This window comes from Bufo bufo, chromosome 3 (genome assembly GCF_905171765.1).
Source record: "Bufo bufo chromosome 3, aBufBuf1.1, whole genome shotgun sequence".
In the NCBI taxonomy this organism is placed as follows: Eukaryota; Metazoa; Chordata; class Amphibia; order Anura; family Bufonidae; genus Bufo; species Bufo bufo.
Window position 1 is genome coordinate 155,958,226 of NC_053391.1, and position 14,724 is coordinate 155,972,949.

The 14,724-nt window shown below is 42.4% G+C and overlaps 1 protein-coding gene across 3 annotated transcripts in view; it reads left to right on the forward strand.

Annotated features, from left to right (window-relative positions):
- Positions 1 to 14,724, forward strand: part of LOC120994858 (granulocyte-macrophage colony-stimulating factor receptor subunit alpha-like) — a 182,851-nt gene that overhangs the window by 118,647 nt on the left and 49,480 nt on the right. For all 3 annotated transcript variants that reach the window (XM_040423713.1, XM_040423712.1, XM_040423714.1), the window contains one exon: positions 12,401 to 12,582. In XM_040423713.1, the coding sequence (XP_040279647.1) occupies positions 12,401 to 12,582 (182 nt within the window). The remainder of the gene's footprint in view (positions 1 to 12,400; positions 12,583 to 14,724) is intronic.

A 14,724-nucleotide genomic window follows, 5' to 3' on the forward strand; every position in this document is an offset into this window, starting at 1 on the left:
ACAAAATCATAAGAAAATTCTGATGCGACCATACAGGCCTTACAGCTGCTGCACAGACAGGATCCATTGACCTATCAGAAGAAAGGTCAAATAAATGGTGATTTCAAGAAGGCCAAACAAGGATAATAGCGACCCCATCATAGAGTGGGGAGGGTGGTCACAGCATGAGAAGTGTACAGAGTGGCCCTATAACATAGTGGTGAGGTGGAGGCAACATGAGGAGACCACCAAGTGGCACAATGACAGGGTCTGGAGGTGGCGGCAGCAACAGAAGGCCACAAAATGGCACAGTGACATAGTGTGTAGATGGTAGCATCAGGAGGCCACAGAGTGGCAAGGTGACATAGTGTGGAGATGGCGGCAACAGCAGCAGGAGCAGCATAATTCCACAGAGTAGCATGGTGACATAGTGTGGACATGGCAGCAACAGCAGCAGCAGCAGCATGATACCACAAAGTGTCACGGTGACATAGTGTGGAGATGGATGATCTAATCTGATGCATCAGGCATTGGTGGGTGGAAATCCTGGCTGATCCACGCCTCATTCATCTTGACAAAAGTAAGTCTGTACACATTTTGGTTGGACAGGCGAGTTCTTCTTGGGGTAACTATGGCCCCCGCCGCACTAAACACCCGGTCTGATGCCACACTACTGGCCGGGCAGGACAGCTTTTCCAGGGCAAACTCGGCCAGTTACGGCCACAAATCCAGTTTGGCCTCCCAGTAGTCCAGCAGATCTTCTATGACGGCTGGCAGGGTGCTGTCAAAGTATGCCACCACCTGCTGGTTCAGGTCCTGCTCCAGGTCTACCTGCTGGTGCTGGTGAGTAGTTTCTTCACTATGCAGGTGAAGAAAGCTGCTCATCAGTGACTCTAGACTCAGGCTGCTGGTGCTGCTGTCATTTGCGATGAAGTCAAAGATCCAGTCACGCAATCAAGAACCGCTGGGTTGCTGGTCAAGACACGACCGCTAGCTGACATGCAGACCTGAGGCCTCGGGAAGAAACCCCTGCTGCCACGCCCCCTTACTCTGCTGCGACCTGTTCCTGCGCCAGAATTATTTACGCCTCTGACACTCCCCTGTGTGGGGCCTGGCACTTCTCTGTCTGACATACTTTTAGCTGAACTAAATAAATTTTAAGCAAATTAAAACACCCCTAAAAGCGCCAAATATATTTTTATTTTTTTACTGAGATAGGCAACTAAAGGCTTTGAAATTGTCAACGAAACGATTTCAGCGTAAATAACAGCAAAAGTGAACTGTATATATATTTCTTGTATTGGACTAAAATAGGTCACTAAACAATTTCTAAGTAAATAACAGAAAAAGTGAACTGCAAATATTTTTCTCTTTTTCTCTAGAAATATGACAATAAGCGCTTTTAGCGCAAATAACATCAAATGTGAACTGCGTCTATTTTTCTTGTATTGTAGTAAAACATGACAAGAAACGCTTTCAGCGCAAATAACAGCAAATGTGAACTGCGTCTATTTTTCTCGTATTGTAGTAAAATATTTGCCCTAAAAGCGTTTCTTGTCATATTTTAGTACAATACGAGAAAAATTTTAGCATTGTAGTAAAATATGACAAGAAATGCTTTTAGCGCAAATAACACTAAATATGAACTAAGTAAATTTTTCTCTTTTTCTCTAGAAATATGGCAATAACCGCTTTTAGCGCAAATAACAACAAAAGTGACCTGCGTAAATATTTATTGTATTGTATTGAAATAGGCCACTAAATGATATCAGTGCAGTTAACAGCAAAAGTGACCTGAGTATTTATATATATCTTTTTCCACAGATAAAAGCCACTAAAGGCTTTTCAACATAGCACTCGCACCCCAATAACTAATTGCTGGAATGACAGAGTTATGTTATGAGACTATCTGGATTTCCAAGTAATGTTTCCCTGCACTTGTAAATCGCTTTTTTTCACAATGAGGATTTTCCTATGACTCTCACGAGCATCTACACACATCTCTCCCTGCCTGTGAAATGATTCCTCTCACTATCCTTTCACTGCACTAGTAAATCGCTTCTTTCCTTTTTTTTTAACAATTCGTTTTTCTTTTACTCTCCCTAGCGCCTGCATACACGTCTGTCCCTGAACAAAGTACGATAGTGAATGGCAGACTCTAAGATGGCCGCCGTATTTATAGGGCTGTGACATCACCAGGCTGGCTGGCTGCTGATTGGCTGCATGCATGGCATTATGGATCATCCCACCTTCCCAGAGTTCCTTCCCCCATGTCCTCACACGTGTAGCCGGCTAGCCGCTATGTTAGGAAAAATTGCGATTCGTTACCACGAAGCGCGGTATATTCGCATTTGTTCAGAATCCAATTTTTCCTGAAAATTGGAATGAATTCGACTTCATCAGCTTCGATTCGCTCATCTCTAATAACCACCCTCTGTTTTCTATCACAGATATTTTCTCCCAGTCCAAACATTCTCATTTTGTATACTAAACTTTTATGCAATACAGTGTCAAATGCTTTGGAGAAGTCCAGATACGACGTCCATTGATTCGCCGCTGTCAAGTCTAGAACTTACCTCCTCATAGAAACTGATTAAATTAGTTTGACATGACAGATCCCTCATGAAGCCATGCTGATATGGCACTATTTGCTTATTTTCATTGACGTACTCCAAGATAGCATCTCTTAGAAAACCTTCAAACAGTTTACCCACGAAAGATGTTAAACTTACCGGCCTATAGTTTCCGGGCTCTGTTTTTAGACCCTTTTTGAATATCGGTACCACATTAGCTATCCGCCAATCCTGTGGAACACTCCCTGTAGAGTCCTTAAATATCAGAAATAAGGGTCTGGCTATGACATTACTTAATTCTCTTAGGATACAGGGGTGCATGCCATCTGGTCCTGGTTATTTGTCTATTTTAATCTTTTTAAGACGTCGCTGTACATCTTCCTGGGTCAAGCAGGGCACTTTTAATGGTGAATTTACTTTTACATTCTGCATTTCATCAGACAGTTTATTTTGCTCAGTAAATACAGGGGAGAAACAACTATTTAATAGCTTTGCTTTCTCCTCATCGCTCTCTGCAACTCCTCCCTCATTACTCTGTAAAGGGCAGACACCTTCAGATTTATACTTTTTTTCCTTAGTATAGTTTTTCAGTGCTTTCTCGCTACCCTCCTGTTTTAGTGAATGAAATGCTTTCTTTTTTGTCATTTATTGCTTTCTTTACAGTTCTATTTATCCACATTGTTTTTTTTCTTGTACCTTAACCTTTTATTCCCATAAGGTATGTATGTATGTATGTATGTATGTATATATACCTATCACAATTAGATTTTAGGATGCTTTTAAAAATATCCCATTTTGTGGCTGTATTTTTATTTTTGAGGAATTTGTCCCAGTTAGTTGGGCCTATGGCCTCTCTTAGGTGGCTAAATTTTGCATTTTTGAAGTTTGGTATTTTTGTTCCTGCCTGAAGAAGCACTCTTTTGAATGATAAGTGGAAGGTTATTACTTTATGGTCACTATTTCCCAGGTGCCCCCCAACCTGCACATCCGTTGTTCTGTCAGGTCTATTGGTTAATATTAAGTCCAGTATGGTCGTTCCTCTAGTCGGGTCCTGAACCAGTTGGGAAAGGTAATTGTCTTTGGTTATTGCCAAGAACCTTTTTCCTTTATGGAATACACAGGTTTCAGTTTCCCAGTGTATATCTGGGTAATTGAAGTCCCCCATAATAACAACCTCATTATGATCTGCTGCCTCGTCTATCTCGTTTAGTAGTAGATTTTTTCAGTGGACTCTGGTATATTAGGTGGTTTATAATAAACTCTTATTAGTATTTTATTATTGTTTTTTTCCTCCATGTATTCTACCCACAGTGACTCCACATGTTCATGTCCCTCAGTTATATATTCTCGGACTGTAAGCTTTAGACAGGACTTTACATAAAGGCAGACCCCTACCCCTCCCCCTTTGGCGATCCTTTCTAAACAGACTGTAACCCTGTACATTAACTGCCCAGTAGTGTTGATCAAGCATGCTCCGCCGAACACTATTCGATGCTCCTCACATGGCGGTATTCGGCTGAATACTGCATGTGCTCCAGCGCAATACTGGAGTCTCCTCCCCACACGTTTGTGCAAGTGAGGACTGCCCTTCACTATAATGCCGTAGCCATGTTGGTTACTGGCATTACAGCGATTGGCTGGCCAAAATGCATCATCGGGTGCTATATAGCACCCGATGACACGTGTTCAGCTCAGTGTTAGTCAGGGAGAGCTGTGCTGAAGAAGGGAAATATAGTGTAGGGATTTTTATTTATTTTTTGTTGAAAAACTTGTCAGAGAACCAAAAGTCCTTTTAAGGACTATTGTTGTGTGTGGCATCAGCAAAATATATTTTTAGTGCAACCTGCACTAATTTGCTAAAACTTTACAGACCAAAAAGTCCTTTTAAGGACTATTGTGTGTGGCAGCAATATCTATTTTTAGCGCATCCTGCGCTAAATAGCGTGCAATAGTTAGACCGCTGCGGACAGTGACATTACCTGGGGTACATCTCCTGTGTAACGTTTCCACATCCCAAATACCTGTGACATTCCCTGTAATTTTATATTAACCACTGCTGACATCAGCGAAATTATCTGTGGTATTTCTCATGTGTAACGTTTCCACATCCAAAATTCCTGTGACATTCCCTGTAATTTTATATTAGCCGCTGCTGACATCAGCGACATTATCTGCGGTCCTTCTCCTGTGCAATGTTTACACATTCCAAATACCTGTGACATTCCCTGTAATTTTTTATTAGCCGCTGGTGACAGCATTGACATTATCTGCGGTATATCTCCTTTGTGATGTTTCCACATCCCAAATAGCATTTTTTTTTTTTTGCGCATACACTTACAAATCCTACGCTACTGTACGTGTGACATACTTTCAAGCATATATAACATTTAATATGAAGAAGGCGAGCAATAAGGGACGAAGTGGCAGTGATGCTGATGGTGCACACAGAGGCCATGGCCCTGGGCACATTGAAACTGTGCCTGCTGCCAGAGCACAAGAAAAACAATCATCCACGATACCTAGCTTCATGTTCCAGTTTGAAGAGCGGCGCAGGACAACGCTCTCGAAGTCAGACCAGTGCGACCAGGTAGTCGATTGGATTGCAGCAGATAATGCTTCCAGTCGGTTAAGCACCACCCTGTCTTCCACCAAGTCCAGTCTCCAAGAGTCTGGTCGACACAATCCTCACCCTGATCCTCCTTCCTCCCAACATGGAGAGTCTAGCCAAACAAGTGATCCCACACTCGGATATTCCGAGGAGCTCTTTTCAGCGCCATTCCTTCATTTGGGCCTCTAGACAAGCCAGCTTGTAGAGGGACATGAGGAGATCGTGTGCACTGATGCCCAAACTCTTGAGCATCCACAGTCACAAGAAAATGATGATGGGGAACGGCAATTAGTGTTTCAAGAGGTGGATGATGATGAAGAGACACAGTTGCCAATAAGTCAACTGCAATTAGTGTCTCAAGAGGTTGATAATGAGGATGAGACACATTTGTCAATAACTGAGGTTGTTGTTAGGTCAACAAGTCAGGAGGATGAGCAGAGTGAGGAAGTGGAGGTGTTGGGCGATGAAGTCACTGACCCAACCTGGGAAGGTGGCAAGCCGAGCGAGGACAGCAGTACAGAGGGAAGGGATCTGCAGCACCGCAACAGGCTGGAAGAGGCAGTGGGGTGGCAAAACGGAGAAGGCGGGCCACACCGAACAGGCCAGCAACTGTTCCCCGGAGCACACCCTTGCAGAAATATCTCTTGCCAAGCGGTAGGTGCTCCACATTCTGGCGCTTTTTGGAGAAAATATATATTATTGGGATATATATATTAAATTATAAATATTGGGACATAGACACAATTCTAAATTTTTTGGTTCTATACACCACCACAATGGATTTTAAATGAAACGAACAAGATGTGTTTTAACTGCAGACTGTCAGATTTAATTTGAGGGTATTTACACCCAAATCAGGTGAACGGTGTAGGAATTACAACAGTTTGCATATGTGCCTCCCACTTGTTAAGGGACCAAAAGTAATGGTACAATTGGCTTCTTGGCTGTACCATGGCCAGGTGTGTGTTATTCCCTCATTATCCCAATTACAATAAGCAGATAAAAGGTCCAGAGTTCATTTCAAGTGTGCTATTTGCATTTGGAATCTATTGCTGTCAACTCTCAAGATGAGATCCAAAGAGCTGTCACTATCAGTGAAGCAAGCCATTGTTAGGCTGAAAAAAAACAAAACAAACCCATCAGAGAGTTAGCAAAAACATTAGGCGTGGCCAAAACAATTGTTTGGAACATTCTTAAAAAGAAGAAACACACCGAGCTCAGCAACCCCAAAAGACCTTGAAGACCACGGAAAACAACTGTGGTGGATGACAGAAGAATTCTTTCCCTAGTGAAGAAAACACCCTTCATAACAGTTGGCCAGATCAAGAACACTCTCCAGGAGGTAGGTGTATGTGTGTCAAAGTCAACAATCAAGAGAAGACTTCGCCAGAGTGAATACAGAGGGTTGACCACAAGATGTAAACCATTGGTGAGCCTCAAAAACAGGAAGGCCAGATTAGAGTTTGCCAAACGACATGTAAAAAAGCCTTCACAGTTCTGGAACAACATCCTATGGACAGATGAGACCAAGATCAACTTGTATCAACTTGGGAAGAAAAGAGTATGGAGAAGGAAAGGAACTGCTCATGATCCTAAGCATACCACCTCATCAGTGAAGCATGGTGGTGGTAGTGTCATGGCGTGGGCATGTATGGCTGCCAATCGAACTGGTTCTCTTGTATTTATTGATGATCTGACTGCTGACAAAAGCAGCAGGATGAATTCTGAAGTGTTTCAGGCAATATTATCTGCTCATATTCAGCCAAATGCTTCAGAACTTATTGGACGGTGCTTCACAGTGCAGATGGACAATGACCCAAAGCATACTGCAAAAGCAACCAAAGAGTTTTTTAAAGGGTTTCTATCACTTTGTTTCACCAATTTAGCTTTCAGACACTAGCGATCCGCTAGTGTCTGCTTTATCTAACCATCCTAATATAAGAGCTTATTGTCCTGCCGTTTAGCTAAAAAAATAACTTATATAGATATGCAAATGAGCCTCTAGGTGCTATGGGGGCGTGATTAGCACCTAGAGGCTCCGTCTACCTTAACAAACTGCCGCCGCCCAGCGCGTCCCTCAAGCCCGCCCATCTCCTCCGGAATGCGATGCTCCTCGTATTCGGCGCATGCGCAGTGAATGTCTGATCGCTTCCCTGCTCAGACATCTCCACTGCGCCTGCGCCGATGACGTCATAGTGCTCCGAGGAACAGGCGCAGTGGAGATGTCTGAGCAGGGAAGCGATCAGACATTCACTGAGCATGCGCCGAATACGAGGAGCATCGCATTCCGGAGGAGATGGGCGGGCTGGAGGGACGCGCTGGGCGGCGGCAGTTTGTTAAGGTAGACGGAGCCTCTAGGTGCTAATCACGCCCCCATAGCACCTAGAGGCTCATTTGCATATCTATATAAGTTATTTTTTTAGCTAAACGGCAGGACAATAAGCTCTTATATTAGGATGGTTAGATAAAGCAGACACTAGCGGATCGCTAGTGTCTGAAAGCTAAATTGGTGAAACGAAGTGATAGAAACCCTTTAAGGAAAAGAAGTGCAATGTTATGCAATGGCCAAGTCAATCATCTGACCTGAATCCGATTGAGCATGCATTTCACTTGCTGAAGACAAAACTGAAGGGAAAATGCCCCAAGAAAAAGCAGGAACTGAAGACAGTTGCAGTAGAGGCCTGGTAGCGCATCACCAGGGATGAAACCCAGCGTCTGGTGATGTCTATGCGTTCCAAACTTCAAGCTGTAATTGACTGCAAAGGATTTGCAACCAAGTATTAAAAAGTGAAAGTTTGATTTATGATTATTATTATTATTATTATGTCCCAATACTTTTGGTCCCTTAACAAGTGGGAGGCACATATGCAAACTGTTGTAATTCCTACACCGTTCACCTGATTTGGATGTAAATACCCTCAAATTAAAGCTGACAGTCTGCAGTTAAAGCACATCTTGTTCATTTCATTTCAAATCCATTGTGGTGGTGTATAGAGCCAAACATGTTAGAATTGTGTTGATGTCCCAATATTTATGGACCTGACTGTATATGGTTCAATCTTCCTTTTATCGTCCTCCTCCTCCTCCTCTTTCATCATATCAACACGCTTATTACTCTGCCCTTGCTCCTAATGTTGTAGAGGGTCAACTCACCTGCAGTCCCTCGCATGTAATGTTTTAGATGATCAGATTACCAGCAGGCCCTCACCTACAAACTTGTCGAGGGTCAGCTCACCTGCAGGCCCTCGCATATAATGTTTTAGAGGGTCAGCTCACCAGCAGGCCCTCACCTACAATCTTTTAGAGCGTCAGCTCACCTGCAGGCCCTCGCATGTAATGTTTTAGAGGGTCAGCTCACCAGCAGACCATCACCTAAAATCTTTTAGAGGGTAAGGTCACCTGCAGGCCCTCGCATATAATTTTTGGGAGCGTCAGCTCACCAGCAGGCCCTCAACCATAATGTTTTACAGGGTCAGCTCACCAGCAATCCCTCACCTACAATCTTTTAGAGGGTCAGCTCACCAGCAGGCCCTCGCATATAATGTTTTTGAGGGTCAGCTCCCCAGCAGGCCCTCACCTACAATCTTTTAGAGGATCAGCTCACCAGAAGGCCCTGGCATATAATGTTTTTGAGGGTCAGCTCACCAGCAGGCCCTCAACCATAATGTTTTACAGTCAGCTCACTAGCAGGCCCTTGCCTTTAATTTTTCAATGGTTAGCTAAGCAGCAGGCACCCACCCATAATTTTTTCAATGGTCAGCTCAGCAGCAGGCACTCGCCCATAATTTTTTCGATGCTCAGATCAGCAGCAGGCCCTCTCCCCTAATGTTTTAGAGGGTCACCAGCAGGCCTTTGCTCAATGTTTTTGAGGGTCACCAGCAGGCCATCAATCATAATTTTTCAAGGGTGTATGATGCCCTCCTTTATGTGTAATAAAGGGTGTATTAGAGTGCCGATTCCTTGCAATTTTTGGCAGCCCTTTAAATTTTTCCTCTAAAATGGATTTTATCTTTGGTTTGGTGCGTATAATTGTCAAAAGTGGTGTTTTACTCAGGCAACATCGTTCCCAGCAGTGACCTGGGAGTCCAAGATACATCCAGACATCCTCCCCATGCTGTTCCTGAACCATTTCGGTGGTGTTTCCATCAATTTCTGACCTTTTCCTATGAACCAGATACCATCCCCTTTCAGAGCAGGGGGTGCCTGGTTTAATGCTCGGGTTCTCCCATTGACTTCCATTGTTCTCGGGCATCCCGAGGTGTTCGACACGAGGACCTGAACACTACTCAACGCTACTGGCCAGTCATAGTTTTCATCCAGCTATGTCTCAGGTATTCCCACTATTTCATAGTCCTCCTCATACATCACTAATTCCAGTTCTCCAGTTTTATTAGTCAGGCTTCTGGCATTAGTATACATACAATTAAGAGGTTTATGTATATTTGTTACCCTATACTTTTCCTTCTGAACTGTTTTAGTCCCCTACTCCCATTCCTCCCCCAGTCTCATTACCTCGCCGCCGGTCTCTGCACTATCTTCCCATCCTATAATGTAATTACCCTCCCCCCCAGTCCCTAGTTTAAACACTCCTCTAACCTTCTAGCCATCTTCTCCCCCAACACAGCTGCCCTTTCCCCATTGAGGTGCAGCCTATCCCTACGATAGAGCCTGTAGTTCTCCAGAAATCAAAATCCCTCCTTCCTACACCAATTCTTGAGCCACTTGCTAACCTCCCTAATCTCCTGCTGCCTTTCTTGTGTGGCTCGTGGTACAGGTAGTATTTCGGAAAACACTACCTTTGAGGTTCTTGCCCTAAGCTTGAGCAAAATCCCTAAAATAATTTTTAAGGACTCTCCACCTACCTATAACTTTGTCATTGGTTCCAATATGGACCATGACTGCTGGATCTTCTCCAGCCCCTCCCAGTAATCTGTCAACCCGATCCGCGATGTGTCGAACTCTAGCGCCAGGAAGACAACACATTGTTCGACGATCCCGGTCTTTGTGACAGATCACCATATCTGTACCCCTATTAATTGAGTCTCCCACTACCAGCACTTTTCTGGTCTGCCCTGCTCTCCTGGTCCCCTGCTTACTGGAGCTGACATTCCCCTGACTGGCAGAGAAAGTGTCTTGCTGCAGCAGTGCTCTTCCTGAACTGACATCCCCCTAATCTGGCAATCATGCAAATTTGTTGGGGTGTGTCAGATCAGGGCTAGCCTCCCTGGCACTCTTCCCTCTACCCTGCTTTGTAACTGTTATCCAGCTACCTACCTCACTTTCCTGAGCCTCCTCGCTACCACCCTCACGCATATCTACCACATAGAGTGTTTGCACAGTAAATGTGTAAATTTTATATATTTGGTGGCTCACCATCTGGACACAATAAAATGGGTGCACACTTCAATGGACTCGCCCGTCCTAAAAGACTAAATGGAAAATGGATTGGAGAAGGGCACTCGCTATATGGGAATACACGGAAATTGGATATCCACTGATGAAGGGGTGTATACCCTGAAACGCGTTTGGTGCCGTACTGGACTTTCATCAATGAAATATAAATTATTTATGGAAACCTGATGCTACATCCCTATAGATACCTGCATCTCCGAAACCAAATGAGAGCGGAGGCAGAGGGAAAGTAGGACCCAGGAGACTGGAGACGCCCTCCAGGAAGCGGCTACAGAGTCACGTGGGACGCTATGTCTGACTCTGATACCACGCGGGACGCCGCGTTAGGTAACAGCCACACTGAATGCCGCGTCGGGTGGGCTGACAGAAGAAACCCCCACAGGACACAGCCGGAGAACCCAGCAGGAGCGGTAATGTACAATATCAGTACAACTAATACCGTGCATTAAGGGAAAGTTTATTCGCAACTTACCAGACCAATTCTGTTACTAACCACTTGCGTTGTTCACCCATATTAACATACCATACTAATCCTGATAGTAATCATTTGTTGTCTGCCTATAATAACCTGGAGTTCTTTGGACGTAGCAGGCTTGTGCAACGTATGAGGGATATCTGATACCCTACAAGTGTGAACTTACGGGCTATATACCAGATGTGGATGTATATGGTTATTATGGTCTAGTCAGCCGGTTGGCTATTCTAGGCAGTATATTTAGCTGATTTGCTGTTTCATCTTAATTGGTTTTATTGCTGTGCCATTACAATTGTTTTATTATTGTGTCATTTTATTGATTTAATTCCTGTATTCTTTTAAGTGGAGTTTTATTAAATTTCAGTGTATTCCCATATAGCGAGTGCCCTTCTCAAATCCATTTTCCTGCTTGCACATTAAGCAGCAAACTCTTTTACAAATTGTCAACGCTTCTCAGTGTTGAAACTCGCCTGGTTAGATACACAATGTGCGATTCCAAATGGGCAATTTTGAACAAAGATATGCACCCTCAAACGGCTGTTTCACGAATGCATACATTAGACAAGAGGTGCACTTGACTGCGTTGTCAATAATGGAACACATACTAAATGGGGATTACGCAAGAAACAGATAAAAAATACAATATAGTGCAGTGATAATAATCTAACTTACTGTAGTCCCCTCCAAAAGTCCCTGAATCTCAATTCACATAATCTAAAGTCACAAAATACAAACACACACCGGAAATCAAATACGTGAATGCTCACAAACTCGCATTGTTTGTCTGCTTGTATAAGTGCAGCTCACAAACCAGACTGCTTTTTTTTCCTCTGGATTCAAAGGACTGAGCTGCCCTCAATACTCACCTGTGCAACACCCTGGAGAAGGAAGAGAAAAAAAAAATGTGATCACAGTATACCGTACTCTCAGCTGCAATGCAATAAACCTGGCATCAAAAGCAAGTCACAGTGTATAAACTAGACTACACTGCTCTGACTTGGTATAGAGCAGGCATGCTCAACCTGCGGCCCTCCAACTGTTGCAAAACTACAACTCCCAGCATGCCTGAACAGCCTACAGCTATCAGCAAGGCATGGTGGGAGTTGTAGTTTTACAATAGCTGTAGGGCTGCAGGTTGAGCATCCCTATTATAGAGTACAATAAAGTCAGGCACAGCCACTCAGGAATGCACACAAATAATTTAGCTCTGATGTAATAATACAAATAATAATACAAATAATAATATGCTTTTATTCTCCACAACATTGTGTGAGTTTGTGAGCTCACTACTAAAACTGCTTCACAATACAAAGTTACAATGAATATTGATTGCTTATTTTATTTTTGGATTAGGCAGGAGAATGTGTTCATCAAGTGCCAAGACTACAGAACCGATTCCTTTGGAAGACAAGTAGGATGTGTGTTAAACCGTCCAAATATTACTTTCAAATTTAAAGTTTACGTAGAAGTGTTGGGATTAAGCAACCAAACTTCAATTCAGTTCTTCGATCACCTATATGAGCCAATTCATGATGGTAATATGATGTTTCTTATATAAATTGTTCATACTTTTATTAACTATTGACTCCGCAAAGCTATTAGAAAATGTAGTTTGAAGAATGAAGTATTTCATATTCGCTCAGCATTAACAAAAGTGTGTATAACCATATACAGTGCTTCCCATAATTATTCATCCCCCTGGCAAATTTTGACTTAAAGTTACTTTTATTCAACCAGCAAGTAATTTTTTGACGCGAAATGACATAGCTATCTCCCAAAAGATAATAAGACGATGTACAAGAAGCATTATTGTGGGGAAAAAAAATTCTCAGCTTTTATAAAAGTAACTTTAAGTCCAAATTTGCCTGGGGTATGAATAATTATGGGCAGCACTGTATGCGTACCTTATTTTGTAAACCGACCCTGTGTTAAGCACCTGCGTCTTTTCTGAATCAAGTTCCTGATCACAAGACCAATTTTTATTTCTGGGTCTTTGAGCTATGGCATCTCACATATCGGTCTTAATAAGAAGTGCATTGGAGTAAGTTGTGCCAAATTTGTGCCAAAGAGCTGCAGGCTTTTTTTTTTTATGTGGCGCCTCTCTAGCACTCTGTGTCTCAGAAAGCAAATCTTGTAGTCATGTGGCGCCTATTTTTATTATTTTTTTTGTCTGAAGGACATTCAAATACTTGTCACAAACCCACTTCTGTACTGTTTTTGCATTGTTGTTTTAGAAGGTGAATCTTCACCCTCTGTAAAGAGGTATTAGCTAAGCAATAAGCATTGTCTGGTTTTTCAGACATGGTGCTTTGCATTCAGTCCACATAATTCATTGTTGGTTTTATTAGACCATATTTCTCAAGGTGCAAAAAGACCCTTAAATCACTTTGACAAACTCCAGCCAAGGTTTAATGTGCCTCTTTTCTGGCCTATTTGACCATGAACCTTTTACCATGATTCCTCTAGAAAGAGTCCTGGTGATTCTGAAGTTCTTACATTGAAGAAAGAGGAAGGTCACTGCTTTCTGTAGGACCTTCAAAATCAACAATTTTTTGTACTTTCCCCTAGATCTATAACTTGATACAATCCCAAACACTATAAAATAGAACAAAAACTTTTTTCACTCTGCTAATCAAAATTTCATATGTTCTCCATAAGGTTACCAATCAAACTATTAACTCATGCCAAAAAAATATGCCAACGTTACATAGTTACATAGTTAATACGGTTGAAAAAAGACATAAAGTCCATCAAGTTCAACCACAGGATAGGTGGGAACGCGAATCCCAGAAGGAAGTGAGACTCAGATTTCTACACGTTTTCATAAGCATTAATGTTGTTTACTTTTAAGAATTCATCTAAGCCCGTTTTAAAACTGTCCACTGTTCCTGCTGTGACCATGTCCTGAGGAAATCTATTCCACAGCTTCACAGTTCTTACAGGAAAGAAGCTTTGACACTTCTGGAGACTGAACTTTTTCTTCTCCAGTCTAGTCAGTGCCTCCTTTTCTGTTGAGGGCATTTTACATGTAACAGCTTTTCAATGTATTTTTTTGTATGACCCATTTATATATTTGTATACGTTAACCATGTCCCCCCTTAGACGTCTCTTCTCAAGACTAAATACATTTAATTATTTTAATCTTTCTTCATAACTAAGACCTTCCATGCCCCTTATCAGTTTAGTCGCTCTCCTTTGTACTTTTTCCAGTTCCAAGGCATCCTATCTATGGACTGAACTGAACTGCATATTCCATATGACGCTGCACCATCATTTTGTAAAGTGGTATTATTATATCCCACAAGTCCATGCCTCGTTTAATGCATAACAAAATCCTGGTAGCCTTAGAAGCAGCTGATTGACATTGTATGCTGTTATTAAATCTACAATCTACAAGGACAACCAAATCCTTCTCTACTACTGATTCTCCCAGTATTTCATCCCCTAGGACATATGATGCACAGAGATTATTACTACCAGGATGCATAAGTTTACACATTGAACCTCATTTGCCAAGTTGATGCCCATTCACTCAGAGTGTTCAAGTCAGCTTGTAGTTTATGGACATCTTCCATAGACTGCACAGTACTACATAGCTTAGTGTCATCTGCAAAAATAGAACTGGTACTTTTAATCTGATCCTCAATATCATTAATAAATAAATTAAATAATAGAGG